The following is a 26,195-nucleotide window of genomic DNA, read 5'->3' as shown; positions in this document are numbered from 1 at the left end:
ACACTAAGATGTCACACATTAAAAACTTCCCTGAACAGGGCTGCCTTAAGATGTCTTCTGAATGTCAGGTAGTTGTTTATCTCTTTGACATCTGATGGGAGGGCATTCCACAGGGCAGGCGCCACTACCAAGAAGGCCCTCTGCCTGGTTCCCTGTAGCTTTGCTTCTTGCAATGAGGGAACTGCCAGAAGGCCCTCGGCACTGGACCTCAGCGTCTTGGCAGAACGATGGGGGTGGAGATGCTCCTTCAGGTATACAACAAGCTATGGCAAGGTGACAATGTGAAGGATGGCATATACCAGGGGTGGCCAACTCCCAAGAAACTGCAATCTACTCACAGAGTTAAAGCCCTGTTTTGGGGGGTTCAGGGCAAAAATGCTGAGCTTTACTAGGGGAGCCAAAGTTGTTGAGCTTCTTTAGAGGGAGCCGGTGATCTACCGGTGATCTACCACAGACGTCCAGTGATCTACCGGTAGATCATGATTTATGTGTTGGACGTGCCTAGCATATACTAACTGTGAGGGCCTTGGGTTGAGCCAGGGTGCAGATGTCTGTAGGTTTAAGAAAGTGTATGAATGGATATTTGTGAGTCTGTAAGGGAAGGGTAGCAACCCACTGGCTTCCTGTCACATGTCATCTGTTTGCACAAGAAATACAATGCTGTATCTAATAGCAATAAGCTTTCATAAACATCTAGGGTTGTGAATACCTAAGGCTGTGTGAACTTGTGATGTTACACTTGTATCACCAGAATATTCTTGCAAGAAATGAAACAAAAAACCCTCTGGCATTTCAGTCACGCTAAACTAATTTCTATTCCTCTTAATGAGATACAAAAGATGAATCCAGACAACAGAAGACTAGTCCTACAGCCTTCTCTTGACAGTCATCACAAGGTGTTGATACTGTATGGCCAAAACAATACATAATTTTAAATGCACCCTTCTTCCCCTTCTGCAATGAAAGCAGGAATTCCGAAACTTGTCATGGTCCTCCCTACTCAGCCAGTCACAGATTTGCCTTCACTATAGTAGTTGTTGATACAATTCTCCCAAAACAATCTGGATAAGCAGCTTGGAAGACTTACAAAATCTTGATAAAATAAAAGCCACAGAGGAGTGGAGAGAGGGGACATTGCTAGATATCTGAGGCTATTCAAAGCTCTTTGAGCTGCTAGGAGGTTCACCTAAGGTGGTCACTTATGCACTGCCAAAAAGGAGAGAATGAACCCAAAAAGAGTACATAAGAGGCTACAGATTTGCAGAAAATATGCACTTGTTGATTTATATGCACAGATGCATTTATATGCATTTATATGCACAGATACAAATTTTAAAATAATTGCTAAAATTATTTAGTATTGCTAAAATTAGTTAGAAATGAAATACATCATCTTACCACAGTGGGGAACTTTAGGATCAGGAGACCTGTGTGTGCCTGCTGTCCAGGTGTCAACTTCTAAGCCCCTGCTCTGTATTCTTAAGGTTCCTTGCCTTTAAACTGACTTGAACTGGACTCTCCTCTGTAGAGTAGAACATATGAACTTCCTAGGTTCACTAAGAAAAATGTTGAGCACTGAATGAGATGGAGGCTTCAAGTAAGAGCACAATTTAAGAGGCACTCCTCAACTAGGAAAAATAGAGCTGAGATTCAAGATTCAGAACCTCCACCAGAACATAATGCCTGAATTTAGGTTTAGCAACTGTTGGAGCAAGATGTAGGACTGAGAGCATTGCAGACTGTGTCCAAACTGCTTCTCTGTATTGCTACCTACTTGGTTCTTCAATACCCCTCACCTACCCAGTACATCATCTGATTTGTTGCTTGCACTGACCTAATTCCTCAGTGATCAAGGTGGAGTACAAAGGACTCTAGTTCTGTCTGCCAAGCTTTTTGGTTTTGGCATACAGTGGTACCTCGGTTTAAGAACAGCCCTGTTTACGAACGATTCGGTATACAAACTCCGCAAAACCGGAAGTAGTGTTCCAGTTAGAAAAACTTCACCTCGGTTTAAGAACGGAAGCCAAACACTGGAAGGGAACAGGAAGAATTCAAAACTGGCGGGACCAGAAATTCACGGAAGACTGGAGTAAATTTACGGACTATTTGAAAAGTATTTGTGAAGACCAGACGACGTTTGTAGGTTTACAAGAAGTTCTGTGAGGAGTATTATTGGAAGTATTGCAAAAATAGACAAAGGAAAGGATAATTTGTTAAGAGATTTAAAGGCAATATAAAGTTAAGAAATGTATAAGAAGTGGATAAAACGGTGGATTATCAGAGGTGCTGATGGAAGTCTAAAAAGATTGTATAAGTGATAAGTTTCGTGGTACATTTTATAATTTATATGTTAAAATCAATAAAAAATATTATTAAAAAAAGGGAAGGGCACCGGCGGCGGGAGGCCTCAGTTTAAGAAAGGCTTTGGTTTAAGAACGGACTTCTGGAATGGATTAAGTTCGTAAACCGAGGTACCACTGTATATGTTCAACATAATGTAGATGTTCAACATCTGACAGGCCCTCTGTGGCTGGGCAGGATAAACATCTGGCCATTGGGTCAAATTGCTCTTAGTTTGCTATTTTCATTTGTTCACTGCGGAGTAGGCAGAGGAGAAATTTAGATACAATGAAAAGTTGAATTGGATGTTACAGGATGACCACATCCCCCCAAATGTAAGCTGCATATCTAGTTTCAGTGCCCCAGACATAAAGCATATGACTTCGCCTGTGGCCGGTTTTTATTTTTTGCACAGTTAAGACATCCACTGTTAGTATTTTTTAAACAAAACTTACACAGGACAGCTACATGCCTGCAGGGTATTCCTTAGCTGCCCTGAAGCCTTTTGCTTCTTTCTCCATAGATGAATGGATGTTTACATCACATTTCCTGGAAATATGTCATACTAGAAGCTTTCCCACCCGGCAAGTAATTACTATAGAACAGAGAACATTCCTGTAAGAGGAATGTAGGCTCCCTGGGAAACCATTGCAACATAATTTGGGTTTTCTTGCTAAATGAGCTTTTGCTCCACAGCTCAAGCAGAGCATTATGGATCCTTTATACTGCTGACTAGTGCCATGCTTGGCTAAATACGAGTATTGATTTTGGGTCCTTCAGTGAGCTCCAAGCTGGAGAATGGGTGATTTATAGGAATTAGATTCTATAAGAAAGTGATGTCCACTCTGGATGTTTTGGAACACTGTTACTGTTATTTTATTTATTTTTTTGTAGAATTTACGTTGCAACATGGTGAAACTGTAAACTGTTTTTCCATGACTGCTTTTCACGGAGCAAAAGAGTGTGAAGAAAACAGGCAAGGTTGCCTGCACAGAGCTCCCTTTAGAAGGAAAAAGGAAACAGATAAAAAATACTCCAGTTCATCTGTTTGGTGGAAAGGCAACAGCAGCGACGGGCTAAATCTGGTCCCTGCTCTCCCATCTGAACAGTCTGAAATTCCTGAGATTGTTAGCTGCTGTATCAGAGAAAGGAACCTCTGTGCACACAGCTTCTAGCATAATAAAGACTAGAAAGCCAAGTGGAATTGTGCCTGCAGAAGTCTGCAACATACCAAATGCAGTCAAAGCGCACTGGGAAAACTTTTCTTCTAATCAGATTTCACCATGACATAGGATATACCATAACAGTCCACTCAGAAGTAAATCCATTTGACTTCAAAGATATGTTCTCCAGTGTACGTGCATATAAGATGATTGCAGCCTAATAGGTATGTCTTGTTAAAAGGTGGTCCTATTTAGTTCAAAGACAGTATCCCCACAGGCTTATCTGCTCAGAAGTAAATCACATTTCGTTCAAAGACACTTCCTCCCAGGTAAAGTGTAGAACTGTAGACTGAATATAAATCTACTGTATATTTTGGAAAGTGGTCCATCTGTTTGTTCTCTATGCATTCAAATGCCTCTTGAGATAGTGGCTGAGAAAACCCAGCCGAATGGGTGGGGTATAAATAAATCATTATTATTATTATTATTTAGCACAAGGGTTTCAGAGGCAGAGAAGCCAGTTTTTGTCTACATTTGGATACCGGATGCCATTTTGAATCAAGATAGTGGACCAAAATTTTCCAAATTTCCCCTATTTGGATGCCTCCAAAGATATTGTTGCCCAAGCTGGCATGATGGTACCTGAGATTTAGGAGCAGGGTTTGGCCTGTATTTGGATACTGATGGATGCCATTTTGAAGCAAAACATTCCAAACTGTGCCAATTTGGACACCTCTGAAAATACTACCATTCCAGTTTGGCGTGACAGTGCTTGGGCTCAAGGAGTAGTTTTTTTGTCTATGTTTTGATACCGTTGGACACCATTTTGAAGCAAGATGGTGGATGCAACCATTCCAAACTGCTGATTTGGACACCTTTGAAGATAACAGTGCCCAGTCCGCCACAATGGTTCCTGAGATGGGCTTTGCTTGGATTTCTGTACTACAAGTATGCAAGCTTTCACAATTTCCCATTTGAAATTAAGTGAAGCCCTGTTTAGGGAAGCTTTTAATGTTTGATGTATCACAGTATTTTAATATTCTTTTGGAAGCCGCCCAGAGTGGCTGGGGAAACCCAGCCAGATGGGTGGGGTATAAATAAATAATAATAATTATTATTATTATTATTATTATTATTATTATTATTATTATTAAAAATAAAATTCAGCACCAAATTTTCCAACACCGTTTTTGGTTTGGGTGTTATAGTTTCATGACCTAGATATGATTTTATTGGAGGGTGGCAGAACTTATTCCATCACGCCTTTCAAAAGTGGAAATGACATTTTGCGACCTTCACGGTACTTTTGCAGTATCAAAAAATCATAAGCAGTTCTGATATAGAAAAGCAATTTTCTGCTTCCTCTCTGTATAATAGGATGAACTGTAATGGTGAGGTTTTGTGAAACAATGACGGGGAACGTCAGTTCAGCAGCAGAAAATCAGGTAACTGGGGAAGATTTTGCAACCCGTTTTTAGCTCGAAAAACCAGGCCCAACTCCTCCATTATTCGTGATTAGGGCAAACCTTGGTTTACACAAATAGACGTGCCCCTTCATATGTAGCTCAAGTATTGGAATTCAAACCCTGGGAATCATTGACGTAGATCAGCATAAAGATCCTGTTGGCTATGAGCCAACAGATCTCTGGATAACCAAGGGCCACTTTCCCTTGTCACATGGTTTTTTATTTATTTCACTTCCCACGAAACATCCCAAGGTTTTTTTTAACAATAAAAACATCAGCGAGAAAATGTGTATAGATACAAGATAAAAAGCGGGATTTAAAAGAATTTCCCCTTAAAGGCCTTTTGGAAGGGGAAGGCCTTCAATCAGTGCTCATTCTTGTCTGATAGATGAGAATACCAAATAGTAGATGTCACCACACTCTGGATTTTTATGTAAGGATGACTGGGCTAGTTAGGGTCACTGGAGTCTTATACCCCCATCTGCCCAAACAAATAAAATAAAAGGAGAAATAAAGGTATGAGATATGGGGGCAGTGCTCAAGTCAACCACCCCCCAGACCACTCCCTTAAAATGCCCCTTGCTCAAATCACTTGGACTAACATTCACTGAAAAATCCCCCTATTTCTCACCCACTTCCTTCAAGTGGATTCTGTGTTCCAGGTGTTGCTCTTAACTTGGACGACTTGCTCATTGTTTGAAAGCTAAGCAGTACCATGAGGATAAAACAGTCGGATCCGCCCTGTGGATGTACTCCATTGTCTATAGACAATAGATCCCACAAGGCAATGCACAAAAATGAACAGCTTCTGCATTCTCTTTTAGAAGGCAATTGTTGGCTTTTGTAGCTACTCATTAATTCTCGCCTGTGCTGTCCTTTGGCAGCGTTCCTTACCGCTCTCATGAATGCACTCTGACATGCAAATCAAGTATTCATTGTCGCTAATTGTACCACTGATGTGACTCTAGCTTTTATTTCTTGGCTCTGGTGTGAAAGGGTTGTTTTAGATCATATCCTATCCGACAAGTCATCATAATGGGAGACCAGCTCTTCTGAAATGGTCTACCTTTCAGTAGCAACCTGCCCTCACCTGAAGAGACAAAACTCTAATATGATTTGGTGTTGATCCTCAAACCCCCTTTTTTCAAGAAATCCCCAACAGCTGTTTACAATAATATAGTCATTCCAGTGAAGCAAAATAAGAGATAGCATCACATGCAAAACCAAGCAATTGAAAACAGTTTAGAAATCAGAACTTTACAGAACTGGGAGAGCAGAAAACAGTTATTAATGCCTAGACAATTACAAAGTAGGTTCCAACTGAACCTCCCAAGATAGGAAGCTGCCTAACACCAAGTTGGACCATTGCTTCACCTATCTTAGTATTGTCTGCATAAACTGCCAGTAGGGCTACAGCAGGGATCAGCAACCTTTTTCAGCAGGGGGCCAGTCCACTGTCCCTCAGGCCTTGTGGGGGGCAGGACTATATTTTGGAGAGAGAAAAATGAATGAATTCCTATGCCCCAGAAATAACCCAGAGATGCATTTTAAATAAAAGGACACATTCTACTCATGTAAAAACACGCTGATTCCCAGACCATTCGCGGCCCAGATTTAGAAGGTGATTGGGCCGGATCCAGCCCCTGGGCCTTAGTTTGCCTATCCATGGTCTACAGGATATGGAGCTGTTAGGGTTAAACCTGGATCCTTCTATATTCAAAGATGTTCTCCCTTTGAACTATGGTTCTCCCCCACCCCTGGGAAGATGGTAGCTTTATAATTGTATGGCTTAGGGGTCAATTTTGGTGACTGCTTACCTTCATGCCAGCCTTGATTCAGAACCACCAGCTATGTCTGTGCAACCATAAAAAGGTAAGGCAAAGGGACCCCTGACCATTAGGTCCAGTCATGGCCGACTCTGGGGTTGCGGCACTCATCTCACTTTATTGGCCGAGTGAGCCAGCATACAGCTTCCGGGTCATGTGGCCAGCATGACTAAGCCACTTCTGGTGAACCAGAGCAGCACACGGAAACACCATTTACCTTCCTGCCGGAGCAGTACCTATTTATCTACTTGCACTTTGAGGTGCTTTCGAACTGCTAGGTTAGCAAGAGCAGGGACCGAACAACGGTAGCTCACCCTGTCGTGGGGATTCGAACCGCCGACCTTCTGATCGGCAAGTCCTAGGCTCTGTGGTTTAACCCACAGCACCACCCGCATCCCATATGACTACTAATAGCAGCCTTTCAGAATGGGGTTGCAACTCAGATTGCTAGCTACAGTTGCCACACAAGCTTTGGTAGAATCAGCAGGTAGAACTCTCTTCATTTAAGAGCAGAAAATGTGGAAATAAAGCACACTTACAGTGTCCTTAGCTAAAGTAAGTTTATGGAAATGGCCAGTTCTTATGTGCGGATGTTTGTGAATTTAAGATTTTCAATTTTTTAAAAGGTGAGTTATCACTGTAAATCCTTTGAATTATGCAGTGTATCGGGGATTTGCATGTTCAGTGAAGCATCTTCTCTGTGTGTCATGTACTTCATGCCTAAAGCATTCGCCCACCTTAATTTAAATATTGCCTCTAAAGACATCAACAAGCATTCCCCCCACCCCCACAAACCCTCAAAGCTAAATCATGCCCTCGATTCTTCATCAAGGACATCTTCAGAACAAAGAGCACTTGATACCTTCCTTGTTCTCTAAATTTCTTTAGCAGAATTCCATGTCAAGGACACTAGTGGGCAGTATAAACTTTTGAAATAAAATAAAGATATTAAGTCTTTTTTTTAATCCCACCTTTCAGCAGAAAACTTCCAAGACAGCAAAAAACCAAAACTGAAATATAGTAAAACAATAAGAACAACAACAAAAAAAGAACAAAAGAATACAAGAAGTAAATAGTAACGGCAGAATTTTGAACTCCCCGGAAGCACCACACATAGAATTGTAATGTTTGAGGGTAACCTCCTGTAGTCCAACTCCCTGCAATGGCAATGCAGGAATCTCAGCTAGATCATACATGACAGATGGCCATTCAACCCCGGCTTAAAAACCTCCAAGGAAGGAGAGTCCACCATCTCTCATAGGAGTCTGTTACAAAAATTGAGCCATGGAGAGCACCTGCCTTTATGACAGGAACTGAGGAGCTTTTACAACTCCTTCCCTTCTGAGGAAGCTTCCGAGGGCCACATGCCAGAGGTAAAAGTGGGTGAAACAATCCATGTAAAATTTATCTTTGCACACTAGGCTGGTTTCCTCTCTCTCTCTCTCTCTCTTCCTCTCTTTCTCCTCTCCGTCCTCCTCCATCCAGAGAAGCAGGAGGCATTATCAGAGTTTGGGAACTCATTCTCACACTCAGGGTGTGACCAGTGAATAGCAGCTGCCTGGAAATAGTGGGGCGAATGTGTGATCTCTCTCTCTTCCCATGTCTCCCTGCCACAGTCTGTTACACACACACATACAGAGAGAGAAAGAGAGAAAAGAGAGAGTTTTTTTGTTTTTGTTTTTTTGAGGAACAAGATCATGCAGATACTCCCAAACACCCATAATTACAATGACATTTTTCCCCCAAAAAATAAATAAATGAAGCTTTGTCTCATTTGAAATTTAAGCTTCCATCTCAAGACTCAAAAACTACATCTTTTGCTGTGTTACCAAATAGCATGTCTATTTGTTTTAATTCACCTCCCTCCCCAAGAATAACCTGTAGCTCAAAAGATATTTTCTAAAGGAAACTTGTCAAGTGAAACTTGTGAGACGTAACTTTTTTTAAAAAAAATGGAAATGCCTTTGTGCAAAAGGAAGTTTATTTGGGGGGGTTGGGGAGGGTGACTCAGCTGTCTTAGCAGGTATCAGCAAGATATTTCACAAGCAATTATCTGATTCATAGGCCTCTTATTCCAAGCTGTAAAATGAAAAGCACAGGCCTTTGAAGATAAAAGGCCTAAGAACTGGAGTGCCCACTCTCGCCTTGTTGCTTTGGCAGGCAAAGCTTACTGTTGTGGCATGTTGTCTTTCAATTACACTGAAAGTATTTCTGCTCCAAACAAATCAGCTGCTGAAATTGAAGCACATCTGGGCTCTGTTGGGAGACAATAGAGGGAAAATGTTGGTCGGTGGAGAAATCCACATTTGGGGTCTGATTTTATGTACTTGAAGATTGCCTCTGCCAGTTGTAGATGGTGCTCAAGCAGACTAGTGCCAAAGCTTTATGAGGATGTGGCAAGTCAGACAGTGGTTGCTTAGATGAATATGATATGAACCAATTTGATACATTTTGGTGATATAGCGCTATATATATTTGTTAAATAAATAAATGAAAAGCCTAAAAATAAACGGGAGGAAGGAAGCTGAGTCATTTATTTCCTGTGAAGAAAACAATGCACCCAACAATTAAGAAAAACAGAACTTAATGAGAGAAAACTCAATGGAACTGGACAAAACCTGTGTGGTTAGTTCACAGTGGTGACAAATATCCAAATACTTTGTAGCCAGTTAGCGTTATTTTCAGTGCTCAGGCAAAGTTAGCTCAACACAACTACTGATGGCAAGCAGTAACTCTTTTCGGCTGTGCCTGACCCAAGTGGTTGAAAAAAAAATGAAGTAAACTGCATTGGACTTGTTTGAAAACCTACAGCAGACAGAGACCCTGGGGTAATCTGTTTTTGTTTGAGTCTTTGCATGTTTATATGGACGCTAAGTCCCACTTATTTAACTGCTAGTGGGGCATCTGTGCTACTCTCCTGCCCTAAATACTGTAAATCAGTGGTTCCTAATTTGCTTATTACTGCAGACCCCACGTTTTTCAAAAGCCAAGCTATGGACTCCCTACTTTGGAAAATTTTGATATTGGTAGTTTTTGTTACGTGAATGCTGCCACGGACCCCCTGGGTGGGTTATGTGGATCTGGGGCCCTCAAACCACTAATTGGGAACCACGGTTGTAAACAAACAAACAAGTCTATGTTTATCTTGGTGGGGGGACCCTGTAGGCACCAGAGAAGGCCTCTTCAGGCACATGTGCCCCCACAGCCATCATATTGGTGACTCCCTGTTTATGCAATGAGAAATTTGTCATTTCAACAACACTCCCTGTGATTTTTCTAACAGTGCAACATTATCCATCTCACACATGATATAAAACAAAGCAAACGCTGAATTTCAGAAAATATTGGTGAAACCGGGATATTTTAAACACATTTTATTACTGAGGAGGCAGCTCAACATGTACATGTTTTCTGTATATGTTTGCAAATAGTTACAAATCACTTCTGAAGAAATTAATTGTTGTAACAGTCTCTTGCTTACCTTAGACCTCCCTCCTGGAGTTCTCTGTGGTGATGCTGGCTTCGTCTTTCAAGGCAGTCAGTTTTCTGTAGTGGGAATGTTACCTTGAATCTGCACAGCATTTTTAGTCTTCAACTCGCCTCAACTCACAATTTCCATATAACGGGCTGGGAGGAATTGAAGACTGAAAATGACATACAGGGCAATCAAACGCCACTTGTTCTGAGAGGCAAGAGTCCTGAGATTGATGTCTGCTGTGTATGATTACCTGAAATTTTCATGGGAAGAAACCATGATAAAGACCATAGGGGAGAGATTTGTTTGTACAGAGAAAATATTTTAGAAAGCTCCTTCCTGGTTCCGTTGGAATTTGCAGTTTATTTTGATGGCTTTTACATATCCTTTCTTTTTGGTTAAGAAAGTAAATGCTTTCACACAGTGGCAAACCATCAACATTTCACCTAAAGAGAAACAGGAATTAATTATCATTCCCAAACATTTCACCTAAAGAGAAACAGGAATTAATTATCATTCCCAGACATGCACATGATGTCCACCACATGGTGCGTGAATTCGATTTGCATTGCACAAGGCAACTGCCTTGCTTGACTGTCCTGCTTGAAGATAAAAAAAAATATTGCTTCTGATTTAATGGAGCAATACAGGTAACAAAGCTTAAACAATAAAAGTAAAAAATCTGGCAGAAAAGAATGTAATGAGAGGGTCAAATAGAGAGGTACTTATACACTACTAACTGACATAACTTTCCACCCTGAGTTCTGATACATACTTTCAAACATTTAAATTCATAATGCCAATCCTTTGGATCCAGTAGGTTAATGAGTAGCTTGGTGATCTTGGTCCATTTCCTTCTGTTGCACCAAACATAAACCAAACAGTTGTAAAGATATAACTCAATGGCTTGAAATGAGAAACCTGGTTTTCTGCTACAAGAGCAAGTCTTGGACCAGTACGGAATCCCCTTCCTGTTGCACTCAGAAGGAGCAGAGGTTTTCGGCTTTAAACAAATGATAGTTCTGCATGATGCCCAAACTCAGGGAGTGTGGTTTCTTTAAACCTATGGTTAGTGAAAACAAGCAAAGATCTGAAACCATGGTTTGAGCTTAACTTGCTCTCACCAATCATACAGCGGCATATCAAGACATTTTCCTGTCTGGGGCAGAGCAGCAAATAGTGTCCAGTTCCCACAGTTGAGGTCTATAGAACCTAAGGCTGGTCAAGTTATTTTGCCATTTGAGGCAGAAAATATGTATGCCTATTCCCCTCTCTGGTAGGAAGTAAATAAATAATAAATATTTGTTGCCTTTAATGATATGCAGAGTTAGCTGCATGACCAATGGTACAGACAACCGAGAATTCTGAGTCTAACACATGCATAACAAAATATTAACTTATATCACTTTTTATTCTGATTTAGTTTTCTTGTGTGTAGCTTCCTCACTAGGTGTATTTTAGAAAATTTTAAACGAGAAATGAACATCTAATTGTGCAATCCTGGACATATCTACTACTCAGTATAAATCCCATCAATTTCAACAAGGCTTACTCTCAGGTAACAGGCAATAGGATTGCAGTGGAAAGCAAATGACTTGCAATACTAGGAATGAGAAATGTTTCCTCAGTGACACAAGAGTGAAATGAAACGGCAGTCTAGCATTTCCGACATCTCTTAGAGAAGAGAAACTCTGCATGTGTCTTCCTTTTGGTTTTTAAGAAAGCCACAGTACAGCCCTTTAGCACGCAAGTGTCTGAACTGTTTAATACCACACATCCCACAGGTCAGGATGCAACAGTTCTACATCACAGAGATAAAGAGACAGTACAAATAAGGCAGATTATTCTGGCTTATTTTTAGAAAGGTACTGGTATTGGTGTTTGTCCTTTCCTGAAATAAGCACCGCGTACAACCTTCAAATGAGTTATATTCATACCTGTACACAAGGTTAGTAAATACAATAATTACCTGCATTCTATAAGACTATTCAAATGAGTAGAAGCAGAAGCAATTCAATTAGTCTAATCTTTCCATATTTCTGTAGAAATCATTCCTAGGTGGTAGCTTTCCAGTGTGGTAACCTACTTAATTCTATGTGTTTCAAGTGTTTACAAAGGGCAAGGATATAACTCAGTAGACAAGCACAGGCTTTGAATGTAAATAGTTCTAGGGTCAATTAAAGCAGGAGATGATGAGGAAGACCTCTCAGTCTGACATGCTGAAGAGCTGCTGATGGTCAGAGTAGACGATAGTGGGCCAGACAGACAAATAGTCTGACCTGGTTTAAGGCTGTTTCCATTTGTAACTACATCTTGTCATTTACACACTAAAATTAAAGCAAGGAGCCTTGGGGCACCTGAAGGACCAACACATTTATTATGGCACAAACTTTCATGGACTACAGACCACTTCATCAGAAACATTTAGTGCTATCCTGATATATAACTATCCCATCAGCTACATTCATTATTATTACAGGCTTGGGGCACTCTATCCCAGAGATAGCTAATGTAACAATGGAATCCAGTGACCATCAGCATCAGCCAGTATGGCCAATGCTCAGGGATGATAGGATTTGTAGTCAAACAGCACCAAGAGAGCACCATGTTGGCTACCCCTGCTCTAACCCTTGACATTTCTATGTTGAAAAGCCTACAAACCTTCTGTTGAAAATGTAAGCAGGAAACCAGTTTAATTTTATACTAGACGTACCAATAAGGGCTGTGGTAGTTTGTGACCCTAAACTTTTTCTATGAAGTTATTGGAAGCTGCCTATATGAGATCAGGCTTTTCCCACCATACAGCCTAGACTGTGGTGCTCTAGAGTCTCAGACATTGGCCTTCTCCATTGCCTACTGCCAGATCAGAGACCCTGGTCCTTTGTATTTACTTGTTACTGACCATAAACCCCAAGGCTGATCCCTGACACAAATTAGGTCCTGGTCATCACAGCACTCAGTATTCAAAATGGGGCACTAGTTGTAGTTCAGCAGTCAATTCAGCAACTTGGATGAAGAACATGGCTTTGAGACTTCCTCTTGTTACTTATATGGCATGTCTGATTGCTGTAAGTGAGGGCAAGAAGGTAGAAGAGAGTGACAAAAGTCAGCATTTTGACCAACGTTGGGCTGTATTCACATCACAGTCTGGTTGAACTGATCCATTTTAACCTCCATGTGTGACAGTGGCCCAACTCTAGCAAAGTCCTAATGCTTTAGGCCAGAATGTTAGCACCCACAGAAACTGTTTGGATTCTTCTTTCTTTGGAAAAATACGACTTACGTTGATCAATGTGATGATTAAATATAGATTAATTGCTGAGGGAGGGAAATGGGGGTAGATGCAACAACAAAACTATCACAAGGGAATGAGAAGGGCACGAGGAACCAGAAGAGAATCTGGCAAGATATGTTCGAGTTTCTGAAGCTTATCACTTTGTGAGGAAGGGGTGGGTTTCCTCTTCCCACGGATGCTGCACAGTTATGCTTCAGATAGTACTAATGCTATAGCACTTGTTTGCAGAGCTCCTGTTGAACTAGCCTCCTGAGGCTGCATCCAATGGAACAAGTGCTACTATCAGCTCTCAGATGAAAGGCTTCATATGGCCTCCAGATGATCAAGGTGATGTTACACTGAACACTTCCTTGTGGGCACCTAGAGTCAGATAAGGCAGGTAATCATTTCTTTGTTTACATTTTGCATTATTCTGCTAGATTAAGATATTGGTACTATAGATATATAATACTACAGAGAAGTCAGTCATGATATATAGATCTGAAAATAGGCTCTAAAGAAGCACATTAGGAAACTAGACAGAATTGGCAAATCTGAAAGTTTCAAACCAATATGTACCCATGTTTTGAAAGATGGAACAGATACATTGGTTTGAAACTGATATATACACTTGCAACAGGAATGATTGTGCCCATGGACAAAGCCAGGATTTTTGTTGGGGGGGGCAGGCCTTTTTTTTTAGGGGGGCAGAACCTTAGCTTGCTGTGTATTTTTATTGAATTTTATTGATTGGGGCAGCTGCCCCTCCCTGCCCGCTCCCAGCTACACCCATGATTGTGCCCCATATGCCTTTCCGGGAAACAATAATTTTTTGGTGTCTAGTATTGTCCTACTCTGAATCAGGGAGGTTAGGAAACAGTGAAGTTGAACCAGGTGCTTCTGTTAAAACAATCAATCAAGCTTTAATGATCTCTGTGTTCCATTTTTGCTACTTGCTATTTGAAATATACTCAGAGTCGAGAGTGGATTTCATGCTCTTTATTCAGCTCATAGTGGTGAGGAGGGAATGGAAGCCCCCTCAAAGTATCTGCTTTATATACATTATTTACACAATGGGCTGCATGTGATTGACTAACTCCGGAATTCTCCTGTTGGCCAATCAGGTTGTGGATTCACTTCTATCTGGAGCTGGATTGGGTGGCTCCTGCCGACCAATCATACTGCTGCATTGTTCTAGGACCAATCAGACTGCTGCATTCTGAATCCTATTGTTCTAGGACCAATCAGACTGCTGCAGTTTGGATCCTATTCAACTCAGTACATAACATTATTTTATTTTTAAAAATCTCTTTACAGAAACTTGTCATAATGGCAAATTGCAGTGAAATCAAGATGGATAAGAACGTAGTCACTTTTGAATATGTTCTCTACAGCCCAGTCACTCTCTTCGGAGTCATATTTAATACAGTTGCCTTGTGGGTGTTCTGCTTGAAACTGGACAAATGGACAGAGACCAGAGTTTACATGATCAGCTTAGTCCTAGCAGACTACACACTGCTCCTTACCTTACCATTCATAATGTACTTTCACTACCATGAATGGCCTATTGATACTTTTTGCTTTGTCGTATTCGGAATCAATTGCATGAACATGCCAATGAGCATGGGTGTCATCATGCTAATAGCGATAGACCGGTACATTGCAATCAAACATCCTCTGAAAGCCAAAGTAATCAGGTCTCCACGGAAGGCAGCTCTTTTCTGCTTATTTGTCGGGCTCTGCTGTTTAGTTTATACAATCACACGCATTCGGTCATTCAAAATTAAAGAAGGATATGTTTGTTTTTATTCACACTTTGGTCAAAATGTGCCTCATGCCCTGATCAAACCTATTGTTTTCTTTTTCATACCACTGGTTATATTGTTGTTTTGTTCCGTACAAGTCATCCGATGCCTCAGGAAGAAACATAATGCTGGTCCTCATGAAGAAAAGTTAACCCAGAAAGCCATCTGGGTGGTCTCAGTGAACTTGGCCACCTTCATTATATGCTTCCTGCCTTTCCACTTAAGCTTTCTGCTTAGTTATGTCCTGAAGGCCATCAGAGGATCGGAATGCGAGTTGCAGAATGTCATGCATATAACTTCATGCATAGCCAATCTGAATTGCTGCTTGGATGCCGTGTGCTATTATATGGTTACTAAGGAATTCCAGGAAGCTGCAGCTCTCTTGCCTCCCTTCAACACAATGCAGTCCAGGTCCAACTTAACTCAAGATTTACAGCTGCAAAGTAAAGCACCTGAAATGGCACCATTACAAAGTTAAACACCTGAAATTACAATGCCATTTTAAGAGGCATGTAGTTTCACCTTTGGAGTACTATGTCCAGCCAATCAAAACCTCATATTTAGGACTTTATGTCAAATAAAGCTCAGCAGACAAAGACAGTACAGAAACCCAGTATTGTGTTTATTTTAATTTATACATTTTTTCTGAACTTGGTGCCCTGAATTGTCACTGATCAGTGTCTTGGTTTAAGGTCTCCTGTTGAAACATCAGATTCTGCTCTTATTTACTAGTAATGCCTTTCATTCAAATATGTCCCTGTATTCAAGATGGTACTTTGTATATTGAAAACCTGCCTTTGTACTTTCCCAGTGATTTTAGTTTGCAGCAGATACAAGCTACAATGCTTTGTAAATTTGTTTTAATACAGAGAGAGAGAGAGAGAGAGAGAGAGAGAGAGAGAGAGAGAGAGAGCGAGCACCAGCCACTGGGAACCCTGTGTGAGCGTGCTAGATATAATAAATAAATATGATTTTTAAAAATATTGGCTTTATTTCCAAATGTTTTTGACAAAACATGTTCTTAAGGTGATGATATTTACTGCACTGTTTCATCCCTGATATAAATGAATTATGTCCTTAGTCTCTTACTTAAATGGTGGTGGTGTTAATTAGGATTTTTCTACTGTTTTGAGTTTTGTTTATGTGCTTGTCAGCAGATAATAGCATAAACCGCCGAGGAGATCTCCTGACAGCTTTGCTGATTGTGTCAGAATTTTAGCAGAGAGATTGCCCAGAGCTGCAGGGAGAACCTGTAAGCACCGAATATAGATACAGAATTTGATTCTAGCAAATTCGTAGCATATATATATATATATATATATATATATATATATATATATATATATATTTGCTTTCGTAGATTTTCACGGGTACAGGAATGCAGGTTTTGGTGTCTTCGGGTGTCTTCCCGTGTAAGAGTTGGGGTGTCTAGGCGACGTTTCGACGAGGTCTCACTCGTCATCTTCAGGCTGGTGCTTTCGGCTTCTTGTTACTCACCCCAGTTGTTTTTCCTGCCCCCCTTTTGAAGGCTTGAATGCTGGTATAAAGAATAAGTAACAAGAAGCCGAAAGCACCAGCCTGAAGATGACGAGTGAGACCTCGTCGAAACGTCGCCTAGACACCCCAACTCTTACACGGGAAGACACCCGAAGACACCAAAACCTGCATATATATATATATATATATATATAAAGGATGGATCCAGGACTAAGAGTAGGTGGCAAGGAATCAAGCATTTTCTCTACTCCAATGATGACTGAGATGTGGTCCTCAAACTGTTGCTAAACTATCTTCCATTGTCCACGTACATTGCTGGCTCAAGTTAATGGGAGTTGTTGATCAGCAAAATCTGGATGGCCAGAAATTTGCCACCCCAATTATTCAAATTGTAACGATCCCAATTATCCTGTGCTTCATGCATGGCCATTTCTGCAGGTTGAATTGATAAGCTAGAGATGCATCTTTAAAACTGCACTGAAATGATTTTTAAAGGACATTGGTCCAACCACGATGCTGTCAGTGATGTGGTGCTAAGGGGACTTCTTATCACTTACGGTGGGGATGCCCAGTAATGCAGGCATTTTGGGGACTGGGGTCCTCAGACGTATTCAGAATGGCTTGTGAGCCCATGGATTTCTCACCCCAGTTGTTTTTCCTGCCCCCCTTTTGAAGGCTTGAATGCTGGTATAAAGAATAAGGATTTACTGGCTATTTTTTTAGTGGCTGCTCAACGATCTGTAGCTGAAACCTCACAAGGATTATCCCTGGATTTATTGTATAAAAATGTCTGGCGACTGGCTGTCACTGAGAATATAACACATAATGTAAAAGTGATAAAAGGAAAGGAGAAAGCGGACATTTTTTCCCTGCAATATGGTGGCCATTTATTCAATATACAAATGAAACTGGTCTTAAAGATATACTCTCTATAGCATCTTTGCATATAAAACTACATTTGGCTTGAAGTATATTCTTTCCTGGGAATGATTATTGGTGACTGGGGAAAGGAGCTTTTATGCTGCCCCCAGGACATTATATGCTGGACATTTGGATGGAGTAATTGGAATAATTAATGTTAATGTACAACATGATACCCATTATAGGGGTGAGTTTTATAGGGGTGAGAGTTGTTCTATTTATCATTATGTGTGTATATATTTGATAGAGATAGATGATAGATAGACAGATGATAGATCTTGCCCACAAAAGCTAGGAAAGTATCTAAAGCAATCTAAAAAGTGTTGATAAACTATCTGATGTGTATGTTTCCATGGCATCTGTCTAAATGTAAAGGTTTCACAATTAAATTGTACTTGTCAGTCACAAAATTCTTCACTGTGACTTGGTATCAGATAAAATGGAGCATGGAGTTCGCAACAGATGCCAGAGCAGATGCCTGTATTATAACAGTATATTTTAATCAGCTGGAAGTATGCATATTTTTCTACTTTGGAGGAGGATGGGGAGGTGGGGTAAGCCTACTGTTGCATACAGCAGACGTTTTTAAAACGGTTACAGTGAAATTCTTCTGTCAAGAAAAAGACACCTGTATATGCTTCTCTAGGGGACACTGAGCTAATACAAGGACAGAAAAGTCCTGTTGCTCGTAGGACAATGAAAACTAAAAAGTTACTTCCAAATAAGCGATTGGCCTCTATCCAGAGATTGTGCTTAAATCCCATTTTAACCACCACCCCCCCCCCGATAATCTCTACATGAATAAAAAGTGCAATACATGAAACTATTATAAAACAGTGGTACCTCGAGTTACAAACTTAATTCGTTCCGGAAGTCCATTCTTAACCCGAAACCGTTCTTAACCTGAGGTGCGCTTTCGCTAATGGGGCCTTCTGCTGCCACTGTGCCACCTGTGTGCGATTTCTGTTCTCAACCTGAGGTACTACTTCCGGGTTAGCGGAGTTTGTAACCCGAGGGGTTTGTAACCCGAAGCGTTTGTAACCCGAGGTACCACTGTAAAGCAAAGGGATTATATGGCTATTGACTGGAATTTATGGGTGCTATTCATCTAAGTTTTACTCAGATAAGGTTCATTAAAATTAATGAACATGCCTAAGTTAGTCTAAGGTACTCGGGTGGCGCTGTGGGTTAAACCACAGAGCCTAGGACTTGCCGATCATAAGGTCGGCAGTTCGAATCCCCACGACAGGGTGAGCTCCCGTTGCTCGGTCCCTGCTCCTGCCAACCTAGCAGTTCGAAAGCACGTCAAAGTGCAAGTAGATAAATAGGTACCGCTCCGGCGGGAAGGTAAGTGGCGTTTCCATGCACTGCTCTGGTTCGCCAGAAGCGGCTTAGTCATGCTGGCCACATGACCACTATACGCTGGCTCCCTCGGCCAGTAAAGCGAGATGAGCGCCGCAATCCCAGAGTTGTCCGTGACTGGACCTGATGGTCGGGGTCCCTTTACCTTTAAGTTAGTCTACTACAGTGGTACCTCATGTTAAGAACTTAATTCATTCTGGAGGTCTGTTCTTAACCTGAAATTGTTCTTAACCTGAAGCACCACTTTAGCTAATGGGGCCTCCTGCTGCTGCCACGCTGCCATTCTCATCCTGAAGCAAAGTTCTTAACCCAAGGTACTATTTCTGGGTTAGTGGAGTCTGTAACCTGAAGCATAGGTAACCTGAAGCGTAGGTAACCCGAGGTACCACTGTATATATTTTGGGAAGTCTGCTATGCATTTGGATACATCTCAAGATTATCATAACCAAATTTTGCTCTTCTGCTGTATGACAGTTTAGTATGGTATCCCAGATTAAGTCCTGTTGAAATCAGCAGGACAAGTTCCTCACAACAAATAACTCCCATTGCATTTTAATGGTGCTTTCTCAAGATATAACAGGACTTTTCTCCAGAAGTGGTGATGGAGCTTTAGCAAGATGAGTTCTAGGGTTGTGATACAGCCATTGGGAACACCTTCCTCTGTGCTGTCATTGTGTTTAATTTGGTAGGCTATTGCTGTAGGCAAGCATCCCTGTTTGGTTGATATGAAGAATGAACATGAAATGTAAGTGTGGATGAAGTCCCTAAAGTATATAGTCTCTAAATGGATATTTGGAATGTTCTAGCTCGGGGCCATTTTTTTTTTTTTTTGGAATTGCAGATAAGACAAGAGAGAGCCAATGCAAACATTTAATGAAGATGCAACAATGGGAACAGACTGTCACATTCTGCAAAAGCTGACCATAAGAAGCACCTAGGTTTTAGGGAGGAAAACAAGAAAGCAACACAAAGCCTCTTGAGTGCAGCGGGAGCACTCCTCCCACTGCGCTCAGGAGGCTTTGTGTTGCTTTCGCTGAAGCCAGGAGAGTAAGAGGGATCGGTGCGCACTGATCTCTCTTGCTCTCCTGGCTTCAGCGATAGCTGTGCAGCCTGCGTTCGCTCCATAAGACGCACACACATTTCCCCTTACTTTTTAGGAGGGGGAAAGTGCGTCTTATAGAGCAAAAAATACAGTGCCTGCCGTTCATCCTCGGCTCTTAAAAAAAGAGAAATGTTTCTTTTAAAAAGCCTTTTCTATTGGCCTGCCACCTGAAGAGAAAATGGGGAGAGTGCTTCATGACAAAGCCTTCTCTTGTTGCCACCCCACTGAGGGACCTCATGCTCACAGCAGTAGTTAATGTGGTTCCCCCCAGATGTTATTGGACTCCAACTCCCCTCAGCCCCAGCCAGCATGGCCCATAATCAGAAGTGCCCCGTGTTAACCACCATTGATATATTAATTATATATCTCACACAAATGAGTCACTCTGTGCTTAAAAAAAAATATCGCATGGCTTGGGACTAGTGGGAGTCTTTCTAGATTTTAAAGAAAAGGGCATGACTAAGAATTTGACTGGCTTGCAGCCAGAGAGAGCGGCACATCAAAGGACTAAGTCTCCCTGTCCTTTATTCTATCAGCGGCCTTGATGCTTCTTCTCATATTTGATGAGTCAGGTCTTACGAACTGACCTCTGCCCAGGATGGGGGAGGAAAAGGCAAGGAACCATATGCGCAGGCGAAAGGAGCGAAAAATATAACTTGCGGTGTTGCTTTAGTATGTTTGATGATTAAAAAATAACGACCTTCAAGAGCTTTTGTATTCTTCCAGAAGAAAGCTCAAAATTTTCCACATACAGTTGTACCTTGGTTTTCAGAAAGCTTAGCTCTCGAATGTTTTGGCTCCCGAACGCCACAAGCCCGGAAGTGACTGTTCCGGTTTGCAAACTATTTTTGGAAGCCGAACGTCCGACGGGGCTTCCATGGCTTCCCATTGGCTGCAGGAGCTTCCTGCAGCCAATCAGAAGCCACGCTTTGGTTTCCAAACGTTTTGGAAGTCAAACGGACTTCCGGAAGGGAATCTGTTTGACTTCCATGGTACGACTTCACAGTTGTTAATGAATTTGCACAAATGAGTCCCCCTACTGCTTAGAAAGAAAAGCCAAAGAGACCCAGCTGGCCTGTTTCTTATAATAAGCAGAGGGTGTCGTGTTTAAAAATACAATGCAATTAGCAGCACATCACAATGCAGCCCACATGGGTGAAACTGCCAGGCCTTGACTATGTAGAACCTTACAATGTATGGCTCCAGCTATCCAATTACCCTAGAGAGAAATCTAGCTCTAGGCATCCAGTGACACTTCACTATAGATTTTTAGAACAGAATCATAGTATTTTAGAGATGGAAGGTACTTCAGAGGTCATAGAGTTCAACCTCCTGCTCAGGCAGGAATTTTTAACTATAACCAGTATGGGGAACCTTTAGGCCTCCAGATTCTGCTGAACTGCATTGGCTAGTGTGGTGTAGTGGTTAAGAGCGGTGGACTCGTAATCTGGGGAACCGGGTTCGCGTCTCCACTCCTCCACATTCAGCTGCTGGGTGACCTTGGGCCAGTCACACTTCTTTGAAGACTCTCAGCCCCACTCACCTCACAGAGTGTTTGTTGTGGGGGAGGAAGGGAAAGGAGAATGTTAGCCGCTTTGAGACTCCTTAGGGTAGTGATAAAGCGGGATATCAAATCCAAACTACTACTACCTAACTACTACTACTACTACTACTACTACTACTCTTCTTCTTCTTCTTCTTCTTCTTCTTCTTCTTCTTCTTCTTCTTCTTCTTCTTCTTCTTCGCTTGCTGACGCTGATGGGAATTGTAGTCCAGCAACATCTGGAGGGCCAAAGCTCTCCCAGACCTGAACTACAGCATCCCTAACAGATGCTGTCTACCTTCTGCTTAAAGGTAATGTAGCCAAGCATAAAGTGATGCATGTTGGGGCAAAAAATAGATATATATTTCACATATATGCTCACGGAGCCTGAGCAGCAGTGACTGAGACCTTTGGATTGTACTAGATGGCTTGATGAAGACGCTGTCCCAGTGGGTGGCAGCTGTGGAAAAGGCAAATTCCATGCCAGGGATCAGTAGGAAATGAACTGAAAACAAACCTGCCTACATCATAATGCAGTTATACAGATCTATTGTTGTTGGGACTTGTCTGTCTCGGGAGACAATTATGCGACTTCCGAGCCAAGGAGGTAAGTTACTATGAAGCCTTTAGAAGACATCTGAAAGGCATCCCATTAAAGTCTTTTAATGTTTAATATTTTTCTATGTTTTTATATATGTTGGAAGCCACCCAGAGTGGCTGGAGCAACTCCGTCAGATGGGTGGGGTATAACAAATTATTATTATTATTATTATTATTATTATTATTATTATTATTATTTCCCTGTTTTCATCAGAGAAATATTAGAGGATGTGCAATTGCAACTTTATGCAGTTGGGGAATGAATAAATAAATAAATGGAATAAATGGAAATAATAATGGAAATAAATAAATGGAAAGCAGAGGGAGTCACTCCCCACTCCCAATTTATTTATTTATTTTTCCTGCCTGTTCACGCAGCAGGTTTTCCTTCCTTACTGGGCTGTGGGAAAGTCATGGGCCGTCCCACAACCTTCCCAGAGCCCAGTAAGCAGCCCTCTGCCTTGCAGCCCTCTGTGGTTCTGGGGGTTCCTGGCTTGGTGTGATTTTGCCTTTGGATGCAGACCCCAGAAACCAAACTCTATGTAAGTAGCAGGCCCACTGCGTTTCAAGTGCTAAGCTTTAGGCTCACACAAGAGCTTACACACATCTAGAGGAACGAGTCCAGATCAATCCCTGCTATTAAAATTTGGGAGTAAGATAAAATAAACGAGTCCTACTGGAATTAATTATTTTACATGCAGCTGAAGCAATAAATATGTACGCACTGGCAAAAGGCAAAAAAAATTATGTATGTGTCCTAAGCATCTGATAGCAACATTTTGGTTTCAACAAATTATAATTCTGTTTCACAAAGTGATGTGGTTAGTTGAAATGGGCATTGTTCATAAGAGGCCCCTGGGCTTGTCAATGAATTATATTGTTTAATTTATGTATTCACTGGATTGAATCGCCAGTTGCATAGAATATGGGGTGTTTGGAGTTTAATTGGATTATCTCCTAATATAATTACATTTGCTGATTATAAATGATGATTAAAAACACTCTTAGGAATACTATAAATACCATATTCAGGAAGAATTTAATGATCGCAGGTAGCCCTTGTATATTTACAGTGTGTTGTTCGTGTAATGACTTTAGTTGTTCATTTTCTTCTTTAACTGTGTTCTATTACTCTTTTTCATTTTTTTATTGTTTATCCTTATTTTAATAATAATAAAAGTTGCAAATGAAAGAACTGTCATGCGGAACTGTAGAACAGTGTATCAGAGTACATTCTGATTGCTTCTGAAATAAATTCCTGAATTCCCGAGTAAGAAATATAAAACAGTGACATTTCTTTCCTTTCTTTGGAAATAGTCTTGCCAGTCTGGGCTGCTTTATCTTTTTCCAAATGGGTATATGCATCTCTCAAGGTAACTTTGAAATAAGACTGAAGTAGTGCTAACCTTGAACAAAAACATTCCTTACCTTGTATGGCTCAGAGTTTTCACTTGGGGAGATAAATGGATATGGGTGATAATGGAAAGGCATCCACTGTTGAATATTATTGTTATTATTTTAAGAGCTCCCAGAGCGGATAAATGACACAATAAGCACTGACCAGTTACTTGTGTCACAGATAAATGGATTGAGAGTAACTATTTTCCTGCAAAATACCATTGATACTTCCCTTTTAAAAAAAGCTTCCTCATGAAGCGATCGGAACATCTATCTTCAATGACATTGCTCTGCCTTGTGGAATCCAAAAAAGGAGAGTCCACTTTCCTCCATTTTCTGTGAACCCTTCTCACCAAAAAGCTGCATTTCTGACAGGTAGTCTATTTCCCTGTTTTCCCTGTTCTGCCAATGGCTGTCATTTGCGGGAATTGCTATGAATCAAAATGATTCTGTTTTCGTAAGACCAATTCACACTGAATATTCATATGTTGATCAGATGTAAAGACCATGCAGCTGGAATTAAGTGACTTAAATTAAAGAACAAAGAAGAACCCTGCTGGACCAGACCAAAGGCCCATGTAGTCTATTAATTTGTTCCCACGGTGGTCAATATGCAGAACATGAGCACAATAACACTCTCTTCACGTGATTCCCAACAACCAGTATTCATCACTGCCCTAGAATATGCTGTACCCAAGTTGTTCAGGGTTGGTATATTAATGCAATACCCTTAACCAGGCTTCCTCAACCTTGGCCCTCCAGATGTTTTGAGACTACAATTCCCATCATCCCTGACCACTGGACCTGCTAGCTAGGGATCATGGGAGTTGTAGGCCAAAAACATCTGGAGGGGTGAGGTTGAGGAAGCCTGCCCTTGACCCTGGCTGGGCACCGCATTGGCACGCGGTGCAGATCTTTCAGCAGAGGTGTCTCATGCTATCAGCCATCTCTACCCATCATCAGTCCAGATACTGCATTCTCCATTAACTGGATCTTCTGGTCCAAGGGCAGCTCCAGTTCAATGTCACTAATGCATGGGCTACACTGACTATCATGATCCAAAGATGGCCATAGCTGGCATACAAGACAAAGGTGATAAAAGACCTGGGTCTCTAATAACAAAGATGGATCACATGAATTTTCTTTGAAACTGAGGGACACAAGAGAAGGGAACAGTTGATGTTCCATCTTTTATTGAGTTGTACAGCTTGTGGCATTATCTTGTAATAATATGATCCATCATCCTCATGCCTCGAAACTCTGTGGAAACAACCCTTCACTTTTAATAGCTTTCTATTTCCTCACAATAATGTATGGCAAATATTAGATGTGGTATTTACCTTGTATCTGCACTGTATTATTTGGACAGTGTCTTCTAAAACACAGAGAAGTTCAGGAATGCTGAAGACTAAACAGTATATTTATCTCCAGTGTGCTTTAAGAAGAAGGCCACCTGTAATCATTGTTCCAAGTTGCACGAGAAACAATAAAATAAAATAATAGCCACTGCAGCTTATACATGCAAGTATTTATACTTGTTTAATGACCTCGTTGGATCAAGAATGTAATCTTTAAATCTCTGCTATGTAAACCTCCTGAGTAACCAAGATTAGCCTGTACCCACAGCTCTCTGCCATTACCCCTTGCAACACCAGCAAATATTAGCAAATCAGCACCATTACTAGATATTAAAATATTCAGTGCCAACATAGATGTGGTGCATATTATGCATTTGTGGGGGAAGTGTTATACTGGAATATATTTGGAATACGTGTTTATTAAACGAAAAGTTCAGCAAAAAGTAACTCAGAATATTTCCATGCTCATGGATTAATTTGAAACTCTGGGAGGAAGCAAACACAGTTTTACAATATTACCTGCAAGCATTGTTGTTAGACTGAAGAGCCTACAATTGCTACAAAAAGTATAACTGCTTCAACAGTAGCTGTTGTTAATACAACTGAAAACCTAGCCTGCTCATTATGTCTTTATGGAAGTTGGTATGATCAAAAGCACAAATTGCATATACAGAGGGTTTGTGCTTTATAGAACTTGACAGGGAGGCAGAAAGTCAGGGGACTTTTTCATATAAAAAACCCCCAATGTTATGTTCCTCAACAGGGCATTTTGTGGAGATATGACAGCTGAGAAGCAATAATAGTGTTAATCTCAATAAACCAGTTCACAACTGAGTAATAAAAAGGATAGTGAATATATATATTTTCTTCTATCTTTGGCTGTCAAAAATACTGTAAACAGCATAATCCGTGAAGTATTTCAGCCATGATTCTTTATCTGTGCCTGGTTCAACATGGAAATGCACTAAATGTGAGTGAACAAGGCTATATTGTGTCCTTAGGCTTATACTATAGATCAGTTTGCACAGAACTGGTGCAGAATCTGGATGTTGAGTCAGATATATT

General features: G+C 41.0%; 2 protein-coding genes across 2 annotated transcripts in view; one reads left to right on the top strand and one right to left on the bottom strand.

The window, feature by feature from the left end:
- LOC308586251 (vertebrate ancient opsin-like) overlaps nucleotides 1-26,195 on the bottom strand; it is a 93,022-nt gene that overhangs the window by 4,167 nt on the left and 62,660 nt on the right. The gene's annotated exons all lie outside the window — the stretch shown is intronic.
- LOC308586267 (G-protein coupled receptor 35-like) lies at nucleotides 11,750-16,234 on the top strand. Its single transcript, XM_081192728.1, has 3 exons — nucleotides 11,750-11,828; nucleotides 13,794-13,944; nucleotides 14,862-16,234. Exon 3 carries the CDS (start codon nucleotides 14,874-14,876, stop codon nucleotides 15,825-15,827), a length of 954 nt encoding a protein of 317 aa, XP_081048854.1. The 5' UTR covers nucleotides 11,750-11,828; nucleotides 13,794-13,944; nucleotides 14,862-14,873; the 3' UTR covers nucleotides 15,828-16,234.

Source organism: Podarcis bocagei (assembly GCF_964188305.1).
Source record: "Podarcis bocagei genome assembly, chromosome: 4".
In the NCBI taxonomy this organism is placed as follows: Eukaryota; Metazoa; Chordata; class Lepidosauria; order Squamata; family Lacertidae; genus Podarcis; species Podarcis bocagei.
This window is presented reverse-complemented; position numbering and strand designations above follow the sequence as displayed.